The 18,183-nt window shown below is 39.4% G+C and overlaps 1 protein-coding gene across 1 annotated transcript; it reads right to left on the bottom strand.

Annotated features, from left to right (window-relative positions):
• Positions 1-15,930: 15,930 nt before the first annotated feature.
• Positions 15,931-16,734, bottom strand: LOC126153263 (uncharacterized). Its single transcript, XM_049916060.1, has one exon. It carries the CDS (start codon positions 16,732-16,734, stop codon positions 15,931-15,933), a length of 804 nt encoding a protein of 267 aa, XP_049772017.1.
• Positions 16,735-18,183: the final 1,449 nt, after the last annotated feature.

The following is an 18,183-nucleotide window of genomic DNA, read 5'->3' as shown; positions in this document are numbered from 1 at the left end:
TCAATCCAGATGGTCTGAAAGAAGCTTCCGTTAGTACTCTTTTGGAAATGCCATCAATTCCATGTGAGCTTTTACTTTTGAGTGAATTTATTATTTTTCTAATTTCAGTAGGAGAGGTGGGTTGAATTTCAGTTTTATCAAATTGCATAGGTACTCTGTCTTCCATACAGTGCCTTGCATTTTCTAATGAATAGCTGGATCCTATTTTCTCTACAACAATTAAAAATGATTATTAAAAATGTTTCCTACATCTGATTTCTTGTTAACAAATTTTCATTGTGTTTGATAGAAATACAGTCTTCCTGTGTTCTCGGGTGACTTTTTTCCCTTTTAACAATATTCCAAATTGTTTTAATTTTATTATCAGATGTGCTAATCTCAGATATAATGCACATACTTCTGGACTTTTTAATAACTTTTCTTAATACAGTGCAGTAGTTTTTATAATGTTTCACTGTTTTGGGACCATTACTCCTCCTAGCTATAAGATACATTTCCCTTTTCTGTTTACAAGATATTTTTATCCCCTTACTAAGCCAAGACTTTGTACATGGTTTCTTACAATTAAAGTTCACTGTTTTCTTAGTGAAACTGTATTCAAATATACTCACAAAGGTATCATGAAATAGGTTAAATTATAAATTAGCATTATGTTCCCTGTACACCTCATCCCAGTTCAACTATTGCAAGCTTTCCCTAAAATTTTGAACTGTTAAATCGTTAATTGAACACACTATTTTGGAGGACTGTTTTGCATTACTCTATGGAGCTATATCATATACTGTAGCTAGCTGTGCATCAAGATCAGACAGACTATTCTTAACAACAAAAGTTTTTATTTCATTAAATTTATCTGTGTCTACAAAAACATTATCTATCAGTGTGCTGCTTTCCTGTACCACCCGTGTAGGAAAATCAATAACTGATGTCAAATTGAAAGAACCAGGTAATACTTCGAGGTCAAGCCTCCAATCAGACTCTTTCAGAAAATCTACATTGAAATCCTCACAAACAATAATTTGCTTTCACTGTCTAACAGATAGCACAACAAATAATCCAGAACCCAAGTTTTTCAAAAAAGTTGAATATTTCCAAATGGGGACCTATACATGGCTACAATTATAAAATTGCCATTATTTAGGTTAAGCTCACACACACATTCCTCTATATGTTTCTCTATGTAAAATCTTTTAGTTTCCAAATTTTTCACACTGTGATAGATTTTAATATATATGGCAACTCGCCCTCTCTCCATAGTGACTCTCCTTCATATGCTGAAGGCTTATATCCACCTACATTTACCATTTCTGTACCTGTGACTATATGATGTTCAGATAAGCTTAGTACATCTATTCCACCCTCAGTTTCTAAATCTTCTAAACAAACAATAAGTTCATCTACCTTGTTTTTTTATTTTCTATGATATTCTGATGCAATATATTAACATTATTTTTCACTGTACTGTTATGAGACTCTTGTGGTATTTTAACTTCTCTAGTACCTGCCTGTCTGAACTTCTCATTAGCTTAATTTCAATCAATGTAGGATGACTGGACTTTGATCTTAGCCTAAAAGAGTACTCCCTTAAAGATTTTGCTATCATCCCAGCCAGTTTACCCTTCCCTTTCCTATTGAGATAGAGGCCATGTTTGTGAAGTCCCGCCTACCAATACCATCAACAGGAATCAAACCTATGCCTGACAAAGCAGCCACTCAAAGCAGCTCCTGTAGCACCATATTGACCCTCCTGACAGATCTGTGCAATTGTGGCCAATCATGTGGCATGAAAGCAGGAACCAAGCCAACATTTGTATGGTTTGTTGCAGGTGCTATTTTTACCAGGTTACACTCAATATTGTAGCCCTGATCCCTATCAGTACTGTTCCCCACTCCACCCACTACCACAACATGATCCAGCTTTGTAAAACCCTTGCACAATGAATCCACATCCTCTATCACTTGGCTAAGACATGCACAAGGCTTGAAAATACTTCTGACCTGGTACCTGTCACCCAATTTTTCCTGCAAGATCTGGCCCATACCTCTTCCATCGCTACTGCCTAAAAACAGAACTTAGAACTTTCCTCCTACTTTCTACTCTTTTTGCAACAGTTGGTTTGCTAGTGGGAGTCTGTTGAGGGCTGACTACACTTACGTCTACTTGAGCCTCTTCCTTAGTTGACTGAGATAGCAAGGCAAATCTATTGTTTGTGCCAATGATGAAACTGTCAGATACTGTTCTCTTTCTGTGGCCCCTGTTCCTCCCGCCACTTCTCACCTGCCTTCACCCTTCTCCCCCCTTAACCTCATCAGTTCCTCCCTAGCGCTATCCAGTTCAGCATGAAGGGCTCTATCTTCCCTCCCTGTTCCACTATTTTCCTATCCCTCGAACATAATCTGCAATACCATGGAAGAGACCCATTTACTTCCCGATTCCCATTCCACTACATTGACCCCAATGTAACCATCTGCCACAACAGCTGCACAGAACCCCAGAACTGATTTTCCTACGGCAGCTCAAACACTTCTCACTCATGGTTATTTACAATATCTTTACAAAATGTATCTAGGCAATAACAGAAATATTCTATTAACTACAGATCACAAGAGTCACTAACATTATGTGGAACACTAATATACGTGTGTACTACTAACATAGTAACGTAATGCAGTTAAACTAACGTTAAAAATCAAAACCTGTATACCCGAAAAATTAAGCATGAGATCGTGTATGCGCAATACATACTTTACGTGTTTTGAAAGGAAGTAATAGATAGTACTTTAAACCTCTAATTCCCCTGAGTAGATGTGGCACTGCTAAATGTGTGTGTAATGAAAAAAACCTAAATTCTTCAGTTAATACTTAAAGAAATGTCTTAAATTTGTATGTAAACGCACATCTAAAGTATGTGGAAACTGGACGTTAGGTTAGGTTTGTTCATTTTTTAATATATGTTTTTAGGTATGCCCTAGTAGTTTTATTTTTTGTTATGAAAAATGCGTTAAATATGGGAACGTTTATTTAAATATGCTGCAAACAAAATATTAGGCAAATCCACATGCTGTCTGTTACCACAACCTTTATTTCTCATTCTCTGAGTTCCACAACTGAGTGTGTGTGTGTGTGGGGGGGGGGGGGGGCGGGTATATCCAATATAGTACTCCAGCCCAGGTAGATATGTGCTCTTGCCCAATCGGTGTTACCGATATGCTTAAATTTTGACCGTTGTTCTGTAAACAAACAGCCATATGCCAATCAAATCTTCCTATATGTAGCTTCTGAAAAATACAGTTTTTCATGTGATCTTTTGATAAAAAGAGCTGTATGAGGGGTAATTAACAGATTTAAGCAATACTGAGATCTCCAAATTGTAAGCCTGTTATAGATGCAAGTCACTGATTGTCAGAGTGTATCAGGTACAGATAAATGTGGAACAAACATTTGAAATAAATCACGAAGCTTTTGGTTATTTTCAACAAACATTTTTTAATGTAGTAGGCAGTCACAGTTTTTTTCTGAATTTTAATATGTGTACATACTACAAGGAGACAGTCTCTCTCCGATCTTGTTCAACTGTGTTTTGGAAAAAGTTATCAGGGAATGACGAAAAGAAGTGAGTCAGTTCAGCTTTCCAAATTGAATCAGGCTAGGCCGCAAACAGTCTGGGCATACATTTGAATGCCTCGCATTTGCAGATTATATAGTGTTTTTTTTGCAGAGAATCTGCAAATTGCAACTAAACAGATTAAAGTCCTCAAGGAAACAGCAGTGAAGGCAGGACTGCAAATATCTTTTGAGAAGACACAATATATGAACATAAATCCCACTGATCCAGTATGTACAATGAGGACCAATTATGGCGACATCATAAGAGTTCAGAGGTTCAAGTACCTAGGAGAGATTTTGACTCTAAACAACAATGAAAAGGCAGCAATTGAAGAACAAGATTCTACTCTTCCAGGAGAACGGGAAGACACAAAATCCATGGGTGAAAGAAGTGCTCTGAGGCCTAGAAAAACGCGAGATCACGGCAAAAGAAATTGTGAACAGGCAGATCTTTAGGAAAAAGGTAGCGGAGGTGAAGGAATTCTTCGATGAGAAAACAAGGAAGAACAGAGTATTCTCGGCAGAAGAACGAGCATGAGTGAGCCAATGGATGAAGGAGTACTGGCGAGAGAGGAAGGAAGAGAACTTTCGAAAGTGAGGGAAGTTGTGTAAACCTAGCACATAGATGGCTGTAATGAATATAAATAAAAATAAATATGTACTACTCAAGCAATCAAATGGAGCATGGTGCAGGGTACCTTGCACCACTACAAATCATTTTCTTTCCTGTTCTACTCACAAATGGAGTGAAAGAAGAAAGACTATCTACATGCCTCCATATGAGCCCTGATCTCTCACATCTTCTAAATTTTCTCAATAGTGTTCTACAAAAAGAACATTGTCTTCCCTCCAGGGATTCCCATATGAGTTTTCCAAGCAGCTTCATAATACTTGCACATTGTTTGAATCTACTGGTAACCTATCTAGCACCCTGACTCTGAGTCGTTTCAGTGTGTTGGTTTAATCTGGCCTGTTGGGGATCTCAAACACTGGAACAGTACTCACGATTGCATCACACAAGTGTTCTACCTGGATGGTCTAAGTGATCTTCCCCTCATTCACAATCTTGCAAAACATATCCATCTTCCCAGAGGAAGGGACTAATGGTTTTGGAAGCTAGAAATAGTTTTTTTTATGAAAGTACTGCTTTTCTTTCATACTTCATTCAAAGGATTTCATGATGTTACATAGAGTACTGTCACCCTTACGTATAACTGTAACATTAAAATTCTGTTTAATATGAACCTTGGTGTTAATTATTTATAGAAGGAGAGGCTAATAAAATAATTTTTTACTTTGTATTTTTAATGTTTCTTTCATAGGAAGGAATGCATAGTCTACATGAACATTATTTTTACTTCCAGTATTTTGCAAGTTCATTTACTGAACATAGTAAAATTTACCCTGTTATTAACTACAAATACTATAAGGAGTAAATATATTGACATGTAAGTGTAAGACTCACAAGGACACCGAAGAGATTTTTGTAAGATGCTGAGCTATCGGTATTACACAATAAGTTTACTCAATTGGCTAAAAAGTTCTGTTAACTTTTCATGTCAAATCTGTATAAAATCCCAAGCTTTTTATAACAGCTGTAAAGGAAAATGACGAAAGAGCCCCCAGGACAGCGCTAACTTAATATTTATTTAACAGTAAAGCAAAAAAGAAATACCGATCAAACAGACACATTAGTAAAGACTTTAATTTGGAATGTGCGGTAAGGCGCAGACAGAAGAAAACATTTTATAACTCAGTTCTATGGCCCGCATCTCGTGGTCATGCGGTAGCGTTCTCGCTTCCCATGCCCGGGTTCCCGGGTTCGATTCCCAGCGGGGTCAGGGATTTTCTCTGCCTCGTGATGGCTGGGTGTTGTGTGATGTCCTTAGGTTAGTTAGGTTTAAGTAGTTCTAAGTTCTAGGGGACTGATGACCTAAGATGTTAAGTCCCATAGTGCTCAGAGCCATTTGAACCATTTTTGATCAGTTTTATGTACAGTTGTTTTTTTTTTTTTTTTTTTTTTTTTTTTTTTTTTTTTTTTTTTTTTGAGATAATCAGACTTTCGAGTATGTAGCAGGGCGATGTACTGTGATAGTGATGTATTCTATTGTATGAGTGAATAATACAGGGTTAAAAAGCAGTATTAAGCATTTTTATTTAAGTAAATGAAGTGAATTGTTTTGTAATTACGAGAAGTGCCAGTGCTGAAGGAGTCCTCCACTGCCTGCAGCTTCAAGCATTCCACCGAAGTCTGATCATTAAACGAAACAAAGTTAAGCACAAGACAGATATTTACGCAAGCAATTACATTTTTCATATTCGGTATAGTTATATTTACCATTTTCATTTTCAAAATGTGTTACAATTGGCGACCAGTGTGCCAGGACTTCTGGGCACAGGTCGTTAATAGTGTTGTTAACTATTGTTATAGTTAGAAATTTCTATGACATTCATATGAATTATAAAAATTAATTGTCTGTATTTTCTGTTTGCAGGAATCACAAAGGGAAGCAAGAATTACAAAAAGGCAAAAATTGAGGAGAAACATTTTGAAATGAATAAGAATTGGACGCAAGTCACGTAAAGATAGGACCGCTACACAAGTTGCTTGCATGGTTACGCTTGGTAACGCCTCTTTTGATGTAGATAGAAACCTTTTCCTCATTATCTCCTTATTCGCATTGTCAGAAAACAAAGAATCGTGACACAATAGTTTGAGCTTCATAGTAGACGAAAAAACAGGCTTTGACATTTCGTAATTTGCATTTATCATGTGTAATAATTACTGTAGGAAATTTTTAACATTTTGTGAAACTTTTATTTCTTACAAATTAATATAACATGGCCGATAAATATGTGACGTTGATGACAATAGCGGAAACGCAATCAGCCAAGATGGCATAGAATGTGAGATCGAACAATGGAAGTTCAGGCGCCATGCATAACTACTGCAGAAAGTTTAAGTAGATCAGAGATGAATGTCGCAGGAGCGATAAATCATAGTGACGCTCCACTACAGAATGACCTTGACGACACAATGTTTACGACTGACGAGACGATGTCATGCCTCTCCCAGAGCGACATGCCGCTCATGAATGAAACATCGGAGAGTGATCAAAATATGAATACTGACAACATGTTACAAACACCACTTGGTCACAGCACCAACATTTAACTTGGGAAGTACAGCTGACAGCAGCCACAGTAGTGCAACTGAAGCACTGCTATGGCAGCTACTATCTAACACAAATGCGAAATTAGATGATAAAAAACAGCAGCAAAACACTGTTACACAAGATATGAACTTCGTAAGACAGCAGCAAAACAACAAATATCAGTAATTTGACACAAGACATGAACATGGTAAAACAACAACAAAGCATTGTTACACAAGATCTAAATGCAATGAAGCAAGAACAAAAACAAGTATTCGGGACTTACAAGACGTGGTCTCACAAAAATTCGATGACTTAGCCAAAAATTTTCGCGCTGGTATAGACGAAAAATTGAGTGATATGAAAACTCAGGTAAAGCTAAAGTACTCCAGAAGTTAACGGTAACATTGCGGAGTTAAAACACAAGGTAGATTCTTTTAACGACCTTCACGATCTCATAGAACAACAGATAAAGAAAACTGGAGAATCAAACACAAACATTGAAGCCACACAAAACCAGTTGGTTTCGACAGTAAAAAAGGTAACCACTGTCGTTAACAAAGTAAATAAAGAATATGAAAGTGTACGTCTAGCTGTAGGGGAGCTTACTTTAAGGGTAGCAACCTTAGAAGTTGACTCATCATGTGCCAAGAAGGAGAGGGAGAAGATTAGTGAAAATCTGAGTGACATCATTAATCAAGCTGAAGCAAGTACGCTGGACAAGGGTCACACCATCGCAGAGAACCTAGTAACTGATTGCAAGTTATACACGGATGTAGTAAATAAGGCTATTCAGTAAAAGGAAAATGAAATCGTGAACAAGATAAACATTAACGTACAAGCGGCGGAAAATATGATCCGCAATCTTTTAGAAGAAAACATTACCGGATCTGGAAATATAAAGGCAAATAATACACAGGCTACAGTGAACAAAGCACAACCTGTTGGTATTTATTCACAAATTATAACAAGTCCCACAGCACGTACCAGTGACAGTTGTAGACTGCAAAGTGTAAACATACCCACAACACCAATACCTAAACAATTACCAGCCGGAATTACTAGTTACTATATTAACTACATAAATACGATAGAAAATGCCACGAGTTTATCAACTATTTTTTGCAGACGAAGGTTTGCTGAGGCATCGACAGTTTCCTACATTCACTACCGAAGATAAAAGAATGAATCCCGTTGTACTTAGCAGTGCTTTTCGTCATATATTTCCACGCAAATGGACGGAAGCACAGAAAATCATATTTGTCGTGGAATATACGCGAGGTGATGTGCTCTTACGGGCAATCGAAGTGGCCGAACGTTGCAGCACTTATATCCAATTTGAAAGAGGTTTCCTCGACAAATACTGGTAGTCTGCGTGGTTACTTTGAAAACCTGAACCAGACACGCAACTGGACGAACCCAATAACGCAGGCAGACGTGTTAAAACTTTGAAAAGTCGTTTACCATCGCGCATTAGAGAAAAATTAGTAACAATGCTTGAGCACGACACTGAATATTTTCAGTCAGTGCTCGCTTCTATCGACTTAATCTATGAGGAAAGACCTGTACGCCGTACGTCAACAGAAAATCAGGCACGACAACAACATGATTACGTAAATCAGTCAGTAAAATGTGATTTAAACACACAACAAGGTTGGTACACACAACAGCAAAATTACATACCTAGAGGTAATGAGTACGGTAACAGGAACGGAAAAAAACAAACGATTTAAAAGAAATTTCCAACCTTATAATGGTAATTTCAATGCACGAGCGAATTACGATTCACCTTCACAAGGCCATATGCCAAACATAAACAGAAACAGTCAGCCGCAGCAGTGGCCGACGCGCAGCAACAATGCCATGCCTTACACTGTACTGCATCCAAATTATGGGCACCAAAATAACTGCACAGCAGCTATCGACACAAATTGGCGAAGTACACACACAGTGCAACTCACTGAAATTTCTCCAGGTAATGAACTAAATCACACTGCGCTGTCCGAAAACTCCAACTGGTCGTAGTAAGGCTCCAGGCTATTGATCCCTCGTGGGATGGGGGCGAGGCTGAACTACAAACATGTTTCATAAGATTTGACAAACGAGGTGACATCAAGGATGATTTGGATCTGCATGAGATAAATGTAGTAGATAAAGTCAAGGAAGAACAAGTACAAGCAATCATTAAGATGAAAATATTTAACACTGACACACAATTGTGTGTGGTTTGTGTGTGTGGTTTGAGGTTTTTGGGCGCTAAACAGCGTGGTCATCAGCGCCCAAACGCATAGAAACAGGAACACATGCAGTGAAGGGACGAAGACGGACACCGAACAAGGAGAGCGGCTAAAAGACACAGACCTGACGCAGTTCCAAATCCTCACATACAGAGGCAAAACAAGAGGAGAAGAAACGCACAAAAAGAGGAAAGGAAACACAAGGAAAAGAGAACAGAAATCGAAGTGAAACAAGTAGGTAATCGCGACTGGCAGACCTCTTACCTAAAGCCAGTCACCCAGCAGCACATTAAAATCCTCTCCCTAAAATCCGAGCCAACAAATTGGACAGGACACAAAACCGTAAGACCTTAACCTCAGTCGTTGCGTCGTCTTGCAAAATAGAGGGCAAATCCGGTGGCAAGGAAACCACCGCCCTCTGGTCAGAGAATAAAGGACAGTCAAGTAAAATGTGGCGGACCGTAATCTGGACGCCACAAGCACCGCAGATTGGGGGGTCCTCCCGCCGGAGTAAAAAACCGTGCGTTAAGGGACTGTGCCCGATGCGGAGGCGAGTGAGGAGAACCTCATCCCGCCTGCATGACTGGTAGGACGTACGCCATGGCCGCGTGGTGGCCTTGACCAGACACAGCTTATTTTCACCGACTGCCAGCCACTCCTCTTCCCATTGACGCATAACACGAAAACGCAAAAGGGAGGTAACAGCACGGAGGGGGACGGCACATTCAACAACGTGAGGGAGGGAACATGCATCTTTGGCAGCCACATCCGCCAGTTCGTTTCCCCTAATTCCCACGTGCCCCGGCACCCAGCAGAAAGAAACCTCCTTCCCCTGCCGTTGCAGGTGGAGTAGGGCATCATGGATGTTCTGGACGACCGTATCCGCTGGGTACAAGTGTTGCATGGTCTGAAGGGCACTCAGGGAGTCAGAACAGATGAGAAACTTAAGACTGGGAACACATCTCATCTGCTCCAATGCCCGCAAGATCGCAAACAATTCGGCATCAAAGATGGTAAACGCTGCAGGAAGCCGTAACTTGACGACTCGATCAGGGAAAACAACAGCACAACCAACAGAGTCCCCTGTTTAGAGCCATCCGTAAATACTGGTACATGGTCGGGATGCTGGTTTAAAATATCATATAATAAGGAGGTAAAAACAAACGCAGGAGTGCAGCTCCTCCGGTACTCTAACAAGTCTAAAAGAACGCTGGGCCTCTGGAGCAACCAGGGAGGCAGGCAGGTAAAACCCTGGAGTTTGGGTGCCACACGCTCCACACCAAGGGACTCAAGCAAATGCTTGGCACGAATCCCAAATGGTCTCGTTGCCCTTGGGCGACTGGAAAAGAGACGTTCCATAGGCGGTCGGGCAACAGTAGGGTATGCAGGGGAGGTAGGACAGGCAAGGAATTGACACACCCGTCGCACCATGAGGAGTTTCCGCCGCATGGCGAGCGGCGGTTCCCCTGCCTCAGCGCACAGGCTGGGGATGGGACTGGTACGGAAGGAACCAGTAGCCAGCCTGATACCCTCATGGTGTACTGCATCAAGAATCTTCAGATACGAAGGCCTCGCTGACCCATACACAGTGCATCCATAGTCAAGACGCGACCGGACGAAAGCCCTATAAAACTGCAGCAGACGCGCCCGATCTGCTCCCCAGGACCGATGGCTCAGACACTTCAAAATATTCAGCGCCTTCAGGGCCCGCACATTGAGGTCTTTAAGGTGCGGCAACCACGACAACTTGGAATCAAAAGTGAGGCCCAGGAACCTCACAGTGTCTCTAAAAGGAAGAATGGTGCCCCTCAGACGCAATTCAGGGGAGGTAAAAGCACGTCGAGAACGATTAAAATGAACACACACACATTTGTCTGCAGAAAAGGTAAAACCCGTCTTCACAGTCCATGCCTCTAATCGCTTTATCGTAAGCTGCAGCTGCCGACTTGCAGTGACAAGACTGTAGGAAGAACAGAAAACAGCAAAATCGTCCACAAACAAGGAGCACTGGGCAGGACTCCGGATAGTGGACGTGATACTGCTAATGGCGATGGCAAAGAGGGTGACACTTAAAACGCTTCCCTGAGGAACATCATTCTCCTGCACGTACAAATCAGATAACACATTACCAACCCGGTATCTAAAGAGGCGGCGGGAAAGAAAGGACGGAATGAAGATGGGGAGATGGCCACGAAAGCCCCACTGATGGAGTTGATTGAGGATAAGGTTTAGATATAGGTTCAACTACCAACCTAATGTCAAATGCATTTTTTTGTGAACTGAAGAAGAGAGGTAAGTTCCCAACATTTCATGTACAAAACTGCAAGGTTCAAACTGCTACAGGCAGTAAGACTAAATTGGTTAAGCATCAAGCACTTATTCAAGTGCAAATTGAACATTTCACAGTTAAGTGCAACTTTCTTGTAGTTGAAAAACTTACTGTTAATTGTCTTATTGGCATGGACACGTTTAGAACGTACAAAACACAGGTTGACATAGGTAATGGTAAATACCATTTTTATGTACAAGTTCAGATTTTTCTATTGATTTAGTCAAAACACCTGACGAAATTAACAAAAACAAACCAGAGTCAAATGTCGTAGTACAATATTCCTTTCCAGCTGTGTATTTCACAAACATATTTGATACTGAACAAGAAGCGAACACTGGGGTTAGTTAGGTTTAAGTAGTTCTAAATCGAGAGGACTGATGACCTCAGATGTTAAGTCCCTTAGTGTTTAGAGCCATTTGAACCACCTTACTCTGTGTCAGAAATGGAAATTTTAGCGGTAAACTAAGTGAATCACAGGTACTAAATGATATGCAAAGACAAGAACTTTCTAACTTGTTATTTAAGTATGCCAATGCTTTCAGTAAGGAGCCAGGAGTTATCAAAGGCTATGAACGTAAATTTGAAGTCTTTCCACATGAAACATTTTGTGTAATGTCATATCATATTCCATGGGCAAAACGAGAGGCAGTCAAGGAAGAGTTCAATCGTATGATTAAATGAAGGATTATACAACCTTCATTTTCACTCTGTAGTAGTCCAATATTATCAGTAAGCAAACCAGATGGCTCTGTAACACTAGTCCTCGATGCTAGAGGAATCAATAAGATTATAGTACGAGTACGCATAAGACCAGACAATTTGGATGAACAGCTTCTAAAGTTTTACAATACAAAATATTACAGTTTACTCCATCTCAAAATGTCGTATTGGCAAATAAAGCTCCACGAAGAAAGTCGAAAATATACTGCATTTGTTTGTGGGGGCAGAAGTTACGAATTTTGTGTTCTACCTTTTGGACTGAACATTAGCACAGGAATGTTTATATCTGCATTGGACAAGGTTTTAGGACCAGAATTGCTTATCAAAGTCACTGTCTATGTAGACGATCTGCTAATAACCACACCTACTTGATTAGAACATATCAGGCTCATTGAACTGGTGCTTCAACGATTTGCAGATTACGGAGTAAGAGCTAACTTAAAAATGTCTAGTTTTGGTAAGGAACAAGTCAAATTTTTATGTCATATTGTGTCAGAACAAGATATATTACTTGATCCGAAAAAACGTGATGCCATACGCAATTGTCCAGCTCCAAGAAATAAAAAAAAACTGGAAGCCTTTATAGGACTAGCTTTATTTTTCCGTAAATTTGTACCACAACAACTGATGAACAGTGATGCATTGCTCAACTTGTTACGAAGAAATAGGTTTTGGTTATGGGATGATAAGTGTCAAGAGGATTTTAATAACATTAAGCAGGCATTGGTAAATGCAAACATTCTTAGCCACCCTAACATGTCCAACGATTTTTGTCTAAGCACAGATGCCTCATCTCAAGGGCTTGAGGCATGTTTACTTCAGATGCGAGATGAAGAAGGTAAGGAAGTACCCAAAGTCGTTAGTTTTGCTAGTCACACGTAATCAGAAGCAGAAAGGTCTTACTCTGTTCTGGCCAATGTGGCCGAGCGGTTCTAGGTGCTACGGTTGCTGGTTCGAATCCGGCCTTGGATATGGATGTGTGTGATGTCTTTTGGTTAGTTAGGTTTAAGTAGTTCTAAGTCTAGGGGACTGATGCCCTCAGATGTTAAGATCCATGGTGTTTAGAGCCATTTGAACCACCTTACTCTGTGTCAGAATTGGAAAGTTTAGCAGTAACATGGACATTTAAAAAGTTTGATTTTTTTTTATTGGCCAAGAATACCAAAGTGTACTGTGACCACCAGTCACTCTCATTTAACATGTAAGCTATTGCACTGTAGATTATCTAGGTAATGTCTATATTTACAAGAGTTCAGTTTTGAGATCATTTATACCAAGGGAAGTCAGAACATTATTGCAGATGCCTTGTCTAGGCTACCACTAGGTTTAGAGGAATTTAGTGAATTAACAGAGCAAGATGCAGAAACCAAAACATTATTAATGCAAGGGACAACACAACAGTCTGATTACAATAAGTTTTGTAAGAAGATGAAAATTATTCAACAGCAAGATCGCAGATGGAGTAAAGTCATGCAAAACCTTAAGTAAGATGAAGGTGGAAAGGTAAGTAAATGGTATCAGGAGTACAATGGCATTTTGCTTCATAGGAAAAATGAAAAATCTGATCAATGGTGGGTGTATTCCTGAAGATTATATCGACGAATTTACAAGACACACACATGAAGTATGGGAACACTATGGAGTGAGCAAATGTACTGAAAAAACTGCGACACTTCGTTATTTTCCCAGTTTGAGAAGGAGAGTCCTACAGGTAATAAGAAAGTGTGCAATATGTCAACAGTTAAAACAGTTCAATGTGTCAAAATATACTGAGCTACATCCAATACTCACAAGAAACCCTGTAGATATAGTGTCCCTGGTCATAGCTGGTCCATATCCGAGAAGTAAAGGGAGAGTAAAATATGTAGTGGTACTACACAACATTTCCTCAAAACATGTCAAAATGTATGCCATTAAAAATGCAACAGCTACAAATATCAGAGGAAGAATTCTTGGAAGACTATTTGAGAAGAGTAGGTAAACCAAACGTATTACTAACTTCATATTTCGTTGGGCAAAAATGGAAACAATTTATGACCTCACAGGGCATAAAGAACATATTAGTAAGCTTTTTCACCCAGAAGCCAGCCCAGTTGAAATAGTCTTTCAAGAATTTAACCCGTTTATTAGGACATACACACCACACAAACACACCCGATGGGTGGAATACGTAACTCCTTTCATGCAAGTTGTCAATAAGCTTCCACATTCTTCAACAGGTTTCACACCTTATGAATTAATGTTCCCGTCAAAACAAACGAATGAGTGGGAGTCGCCCATACCAAAGGTACCCACCACAGAAATGACACTACAAGATAAAATCAAACAAGCCATAGTTGCTGTACTAAACAGGGCTGAGTCCAGAAGGAAAATTTATAGGGGAGAGTGGGGGAAATACACGCACCCAAGGAAAAATCGATGTGAACCATTCGTTACGTCATTAAAACCTACGAAAATAAGTACATACCATACAATAGACATTTCTCCACATATTCCAATCGTCTGTAAATAGTTATAAACAGTACCTTAATTCTGAACATTAAAATAAAAAAAGGGCCAATGCGTGGTATTCCCTACCTCTGAGGGTAATGGCACGCAATGTACTGGGTAATAATATGCAAAACAAACAAACCATAAAAATATACAATACTTGCTATTATTTGCTTATTAGTTACTAATAATAGTAAACAGTATATTTAAGAACGAAATAATGTAATTCTACAAACATCTCTTATAATTTTCGTTTTTTACATTTTTATTGATGTGAAAAGAGTTAATGTTCTCATACAGCAAAGATTGCACTTGTAACCTTTTGGAGTGTTCCAGCCACTACATTCTTCATAATTCCATCTGCTACAAGAAATACATCGATACCATAGTTCTCCATCGTTCCCAAACTCTCCACAAACTAAACAGACGATCTTTTGAAATCGGCAATGGATCAATATCGTCCATTACATCGTCATCACAAATGTTCTGCAAGTCCAGATTTAGGTAATCCACGCTGCTACTTTCATCTTCTTGGTGGTGTCTCTTCTTATATAATGTCTGTTTCTTCTTCGAGACTTTTTTAAGTTGCAGATTCCTGCTCTTATCTGCTTTATCCTTAATATTTCTTTTCTTGTTTCCTTCAGCTTTCTTTTTCATGGCTTCTTTTTGTTTCTTTATTGATAACTTTGTTAGCAGTTTATTCTTCTCTGGAGTTCCTGTAAGGAGCACTGACTTTCCCTTAGGCTTTCCCTTGGCTTGTGTCGGCTTAGGAAGAAGTTGTTTTTGTTTAGGAACAAGAGATATGTCAAATGCACTAATGTGCTTAACACATCCCCTCTTAGTTGATGTTGTGACCTCTTCTAGGTTTACTAGAAGTGGAATATCTTCTGCTGGAGATCCAGGAATCTGTTCTTGACTCCTTTTGGAGATATGTGGCTCGTTTGTAGATGCAACCACTTCATTTACATTTGTTGCATTCGGAAACTCTTCATCTTCAAGGACAACATCTCTGAAGATTTCACAGTGTTGGAAGTCGTCATGCTGAAATTTGTTTGGTTTGAAAGAGCAAATCCCACCTGCCTTAAACCCTGACTGCCCTTTGTCCATGATAGCGACCTTAATATATGCCTTATTAAAAAGTTCTCCTAACTCATATGGTGTAATTTTTTGATACACCTGTGACTTCATATACATGTCACATTCACGATTGAAGGCTGATTTCAAAGAAGAAAAGAATGTAACATCCATTGGTTGAAGCTTGTGAGAATTGTGTGGAGGTATGGTTACCATGACAATAGAATATTTTTTTACAAAATTCAACAATTTCAAGTGAAATGTGGCTGCTGCGATTATCTACAATCAGCAACGCAGGGTAATCAATAGTTGATTTTACATTGTTCTGAAAATGTTGGACTCATTGGACCAGCCACTGACGGAACAACCATATATTGCTCCAACTGGTCCATCTTTACTTAAGAGATTTGACATCCTCTTCCTGGGGAGGATAAACATAGGGCGGATGTAGGTACCAGCAACACCGAAACAACATAACACAGTCACGTTTTTCCCCCTTAACCAAGATGTGGCCCCACCTATTTGTTTAACACCTTTAGGAGCCAAAATTCTCTCGGGCTTTTGTACAGTATTTATGCCCCTTTCATCGACGTTGAACACTCGCCCCTCTTTAAATTTATATTTTTCAAAGACATGTTCTAAGTTTTTAAAATATGCATTAAGCTCTTCTTCATTAAATGCCTGTATTCTGTTAATGCTAATTGCTTCAGGTTCTCTCATGCTAATACTTGGGTTTCTTTTTAAAAATAGAGCTAGCCAATGCTTTCCAGCTAACCTACATGACTTATCAAAATTGTTTGCAGTGTTGTTAGGCTCTGCATACTCAAATACAATCTTTCGCAGCTGGATGCATGTAATGCCATAGAACAGCTTGGACATTGTAATAACATGATCCCTAATCTCATTTTCCTGTTCTGTCGAAAATGTTGGGTATCTTCCAAGTTTTGGACCCTCAGTATTTTTAATGTTCATTCTTGTTCGCAGAGTAGCTTCATGAATCCTGAAAGCTCTTGATACTTCTCTTATTTTTCTTCCAGAATTAATGGCATCAAGAGCCTTACAAAGTTCCTCTTGCGTCCATTTTGCTTTCTGGGTTTTTCTTTTATAATATCTACCCATCTGAAATTTTAAAAAAAAACTCGTTAGTATCGAAAATATAACCTGCAAGGGGGAATACCACGCACAACAACACCTGCGTGCAGTTACCCCACTGTAAGTTCGATGACTGACCTAAGCATAACTCAGCACCTAATTCAAATAGCGGGACAAATCTACATTTAAATTAAAGGTTTCATCTAGGGTTAGTAGTTGATGTGCAAGAATTACATTAAAGCAACTTATAGTAGCACTTACCCTGCAAAATACAGTTGACCAAAATTACATGAGACACGCCGAAAATAAACAATACTTCACTGCTCCAACAATGCCACTGGAAAATGGCTGGCGTAAGCTGCACAGTATTTGTTACTCCGGCCGGCAGGGTGTAGCACCAACTGGAAACAGCTTGCGCCATTCAAACTGCGTAACACAGCCTGCGTGGAATTACCCACATGCGTGTAATTCCCCCACCTTCCCCTAACAAGAAACTGAAACGTGTTACAAAATTCTTTGAAGGGCAACGAGTCCTCTTCCGGACGCACCCTAAATCGACAAAATTTGGCAAACTAAATAAGAAGTGGCAATTACTCTATTCAGGACAATATGTAATTTCGAAATTACCAACCCAGGGGCCGGCCGGAGTGGCCGTGCAGTTCTAGGCACTACAGTCTGGAATCGAGCGACCGCTACGGTCGCAGGTTCGAATCCTGCTCAGGCGTGGATGTGAGTGATGTCCTTTGGTTAGTTAGGTTTAATTAGTTCTAAGTTCTAGGCGACTGATGACCTCAGAAGATAAGTCGCATAGTGCTGAGAGCCATTTGAACCATTTGTACCAACTCAGGACGTACAAATTAGCCCATAAGAAAACAGGAAGAGACTAGGGTCTATACCGTCACAAAGATATAAAAGCCTTTATAGAGTGATGAAGTTAGGCGAAGTTTTTTCTATTACAAGACAATTGTATATAGTGTATATAATTCTAAGTCTAATTTTTCTTCTGGAGTGTATTTTAGGATAAAGTAATGTGAATAAATATAAGTAATTCCTTGATTTGTACACGTAGGCATAAACATTATCAGCAATAAGAAGTAACACATCGCTTCATCCAAAGCGAAAGTATAAACAAAGTTAGCTTATGGCTCAGCAATTCACGCTCGCCAATACGTGCTGACATCAGTAGAAGGAGAGGAGACACGGTCTTTACGCATGCGCGACAGACGCTGAAAGTGCAACAAAAATAGAGATGTAATGTGCAATTAACCTAAATATAAAGCAAGCGGAAATACTACGCAAATACATCTACTGTCCAAGAACTAAGGAAGCTATTACTCTATGTACACAGAGATCTAATTAAATACTAAGCTACATACAACAATATTTATAACCAAAAGGAGAAATTATGAAAAAATATAGGAGATGTGTAAGATAAGAACTAACAACAAAATACTGTGAGAAGTGTCAAATAATTTT

Source organism: Schistocerca cancellata, chromosome 2 (genome assembly GCF_023864275.1).
Source record: "Schistocerca cancellata isolate TAMUIC-IGC-003103 chromosome 2, iqSchCanc2.1, whole genome shotgun sequence".
Classification (NCBI taxonomy): Eukaryota; Metazoa; Arthropoda; class Insecta; order Orthoptera; family Acrididae; genus Schistocerca; species Schistocerca cancellata.
Note: the sequence above shows the minus strand (reverse complement) of the source record. Positions and strands in the feature narration are given on the sequence as shown.

Coding starts and splice junctions, on each gene's coding strand:
- LOC126153263 (XM_049916060.1), bottom strand. CDS start 16,734: ATGGGTAGATATTATAAAAGAAAAACCCAGAAAGCAAAATGGACGCAA.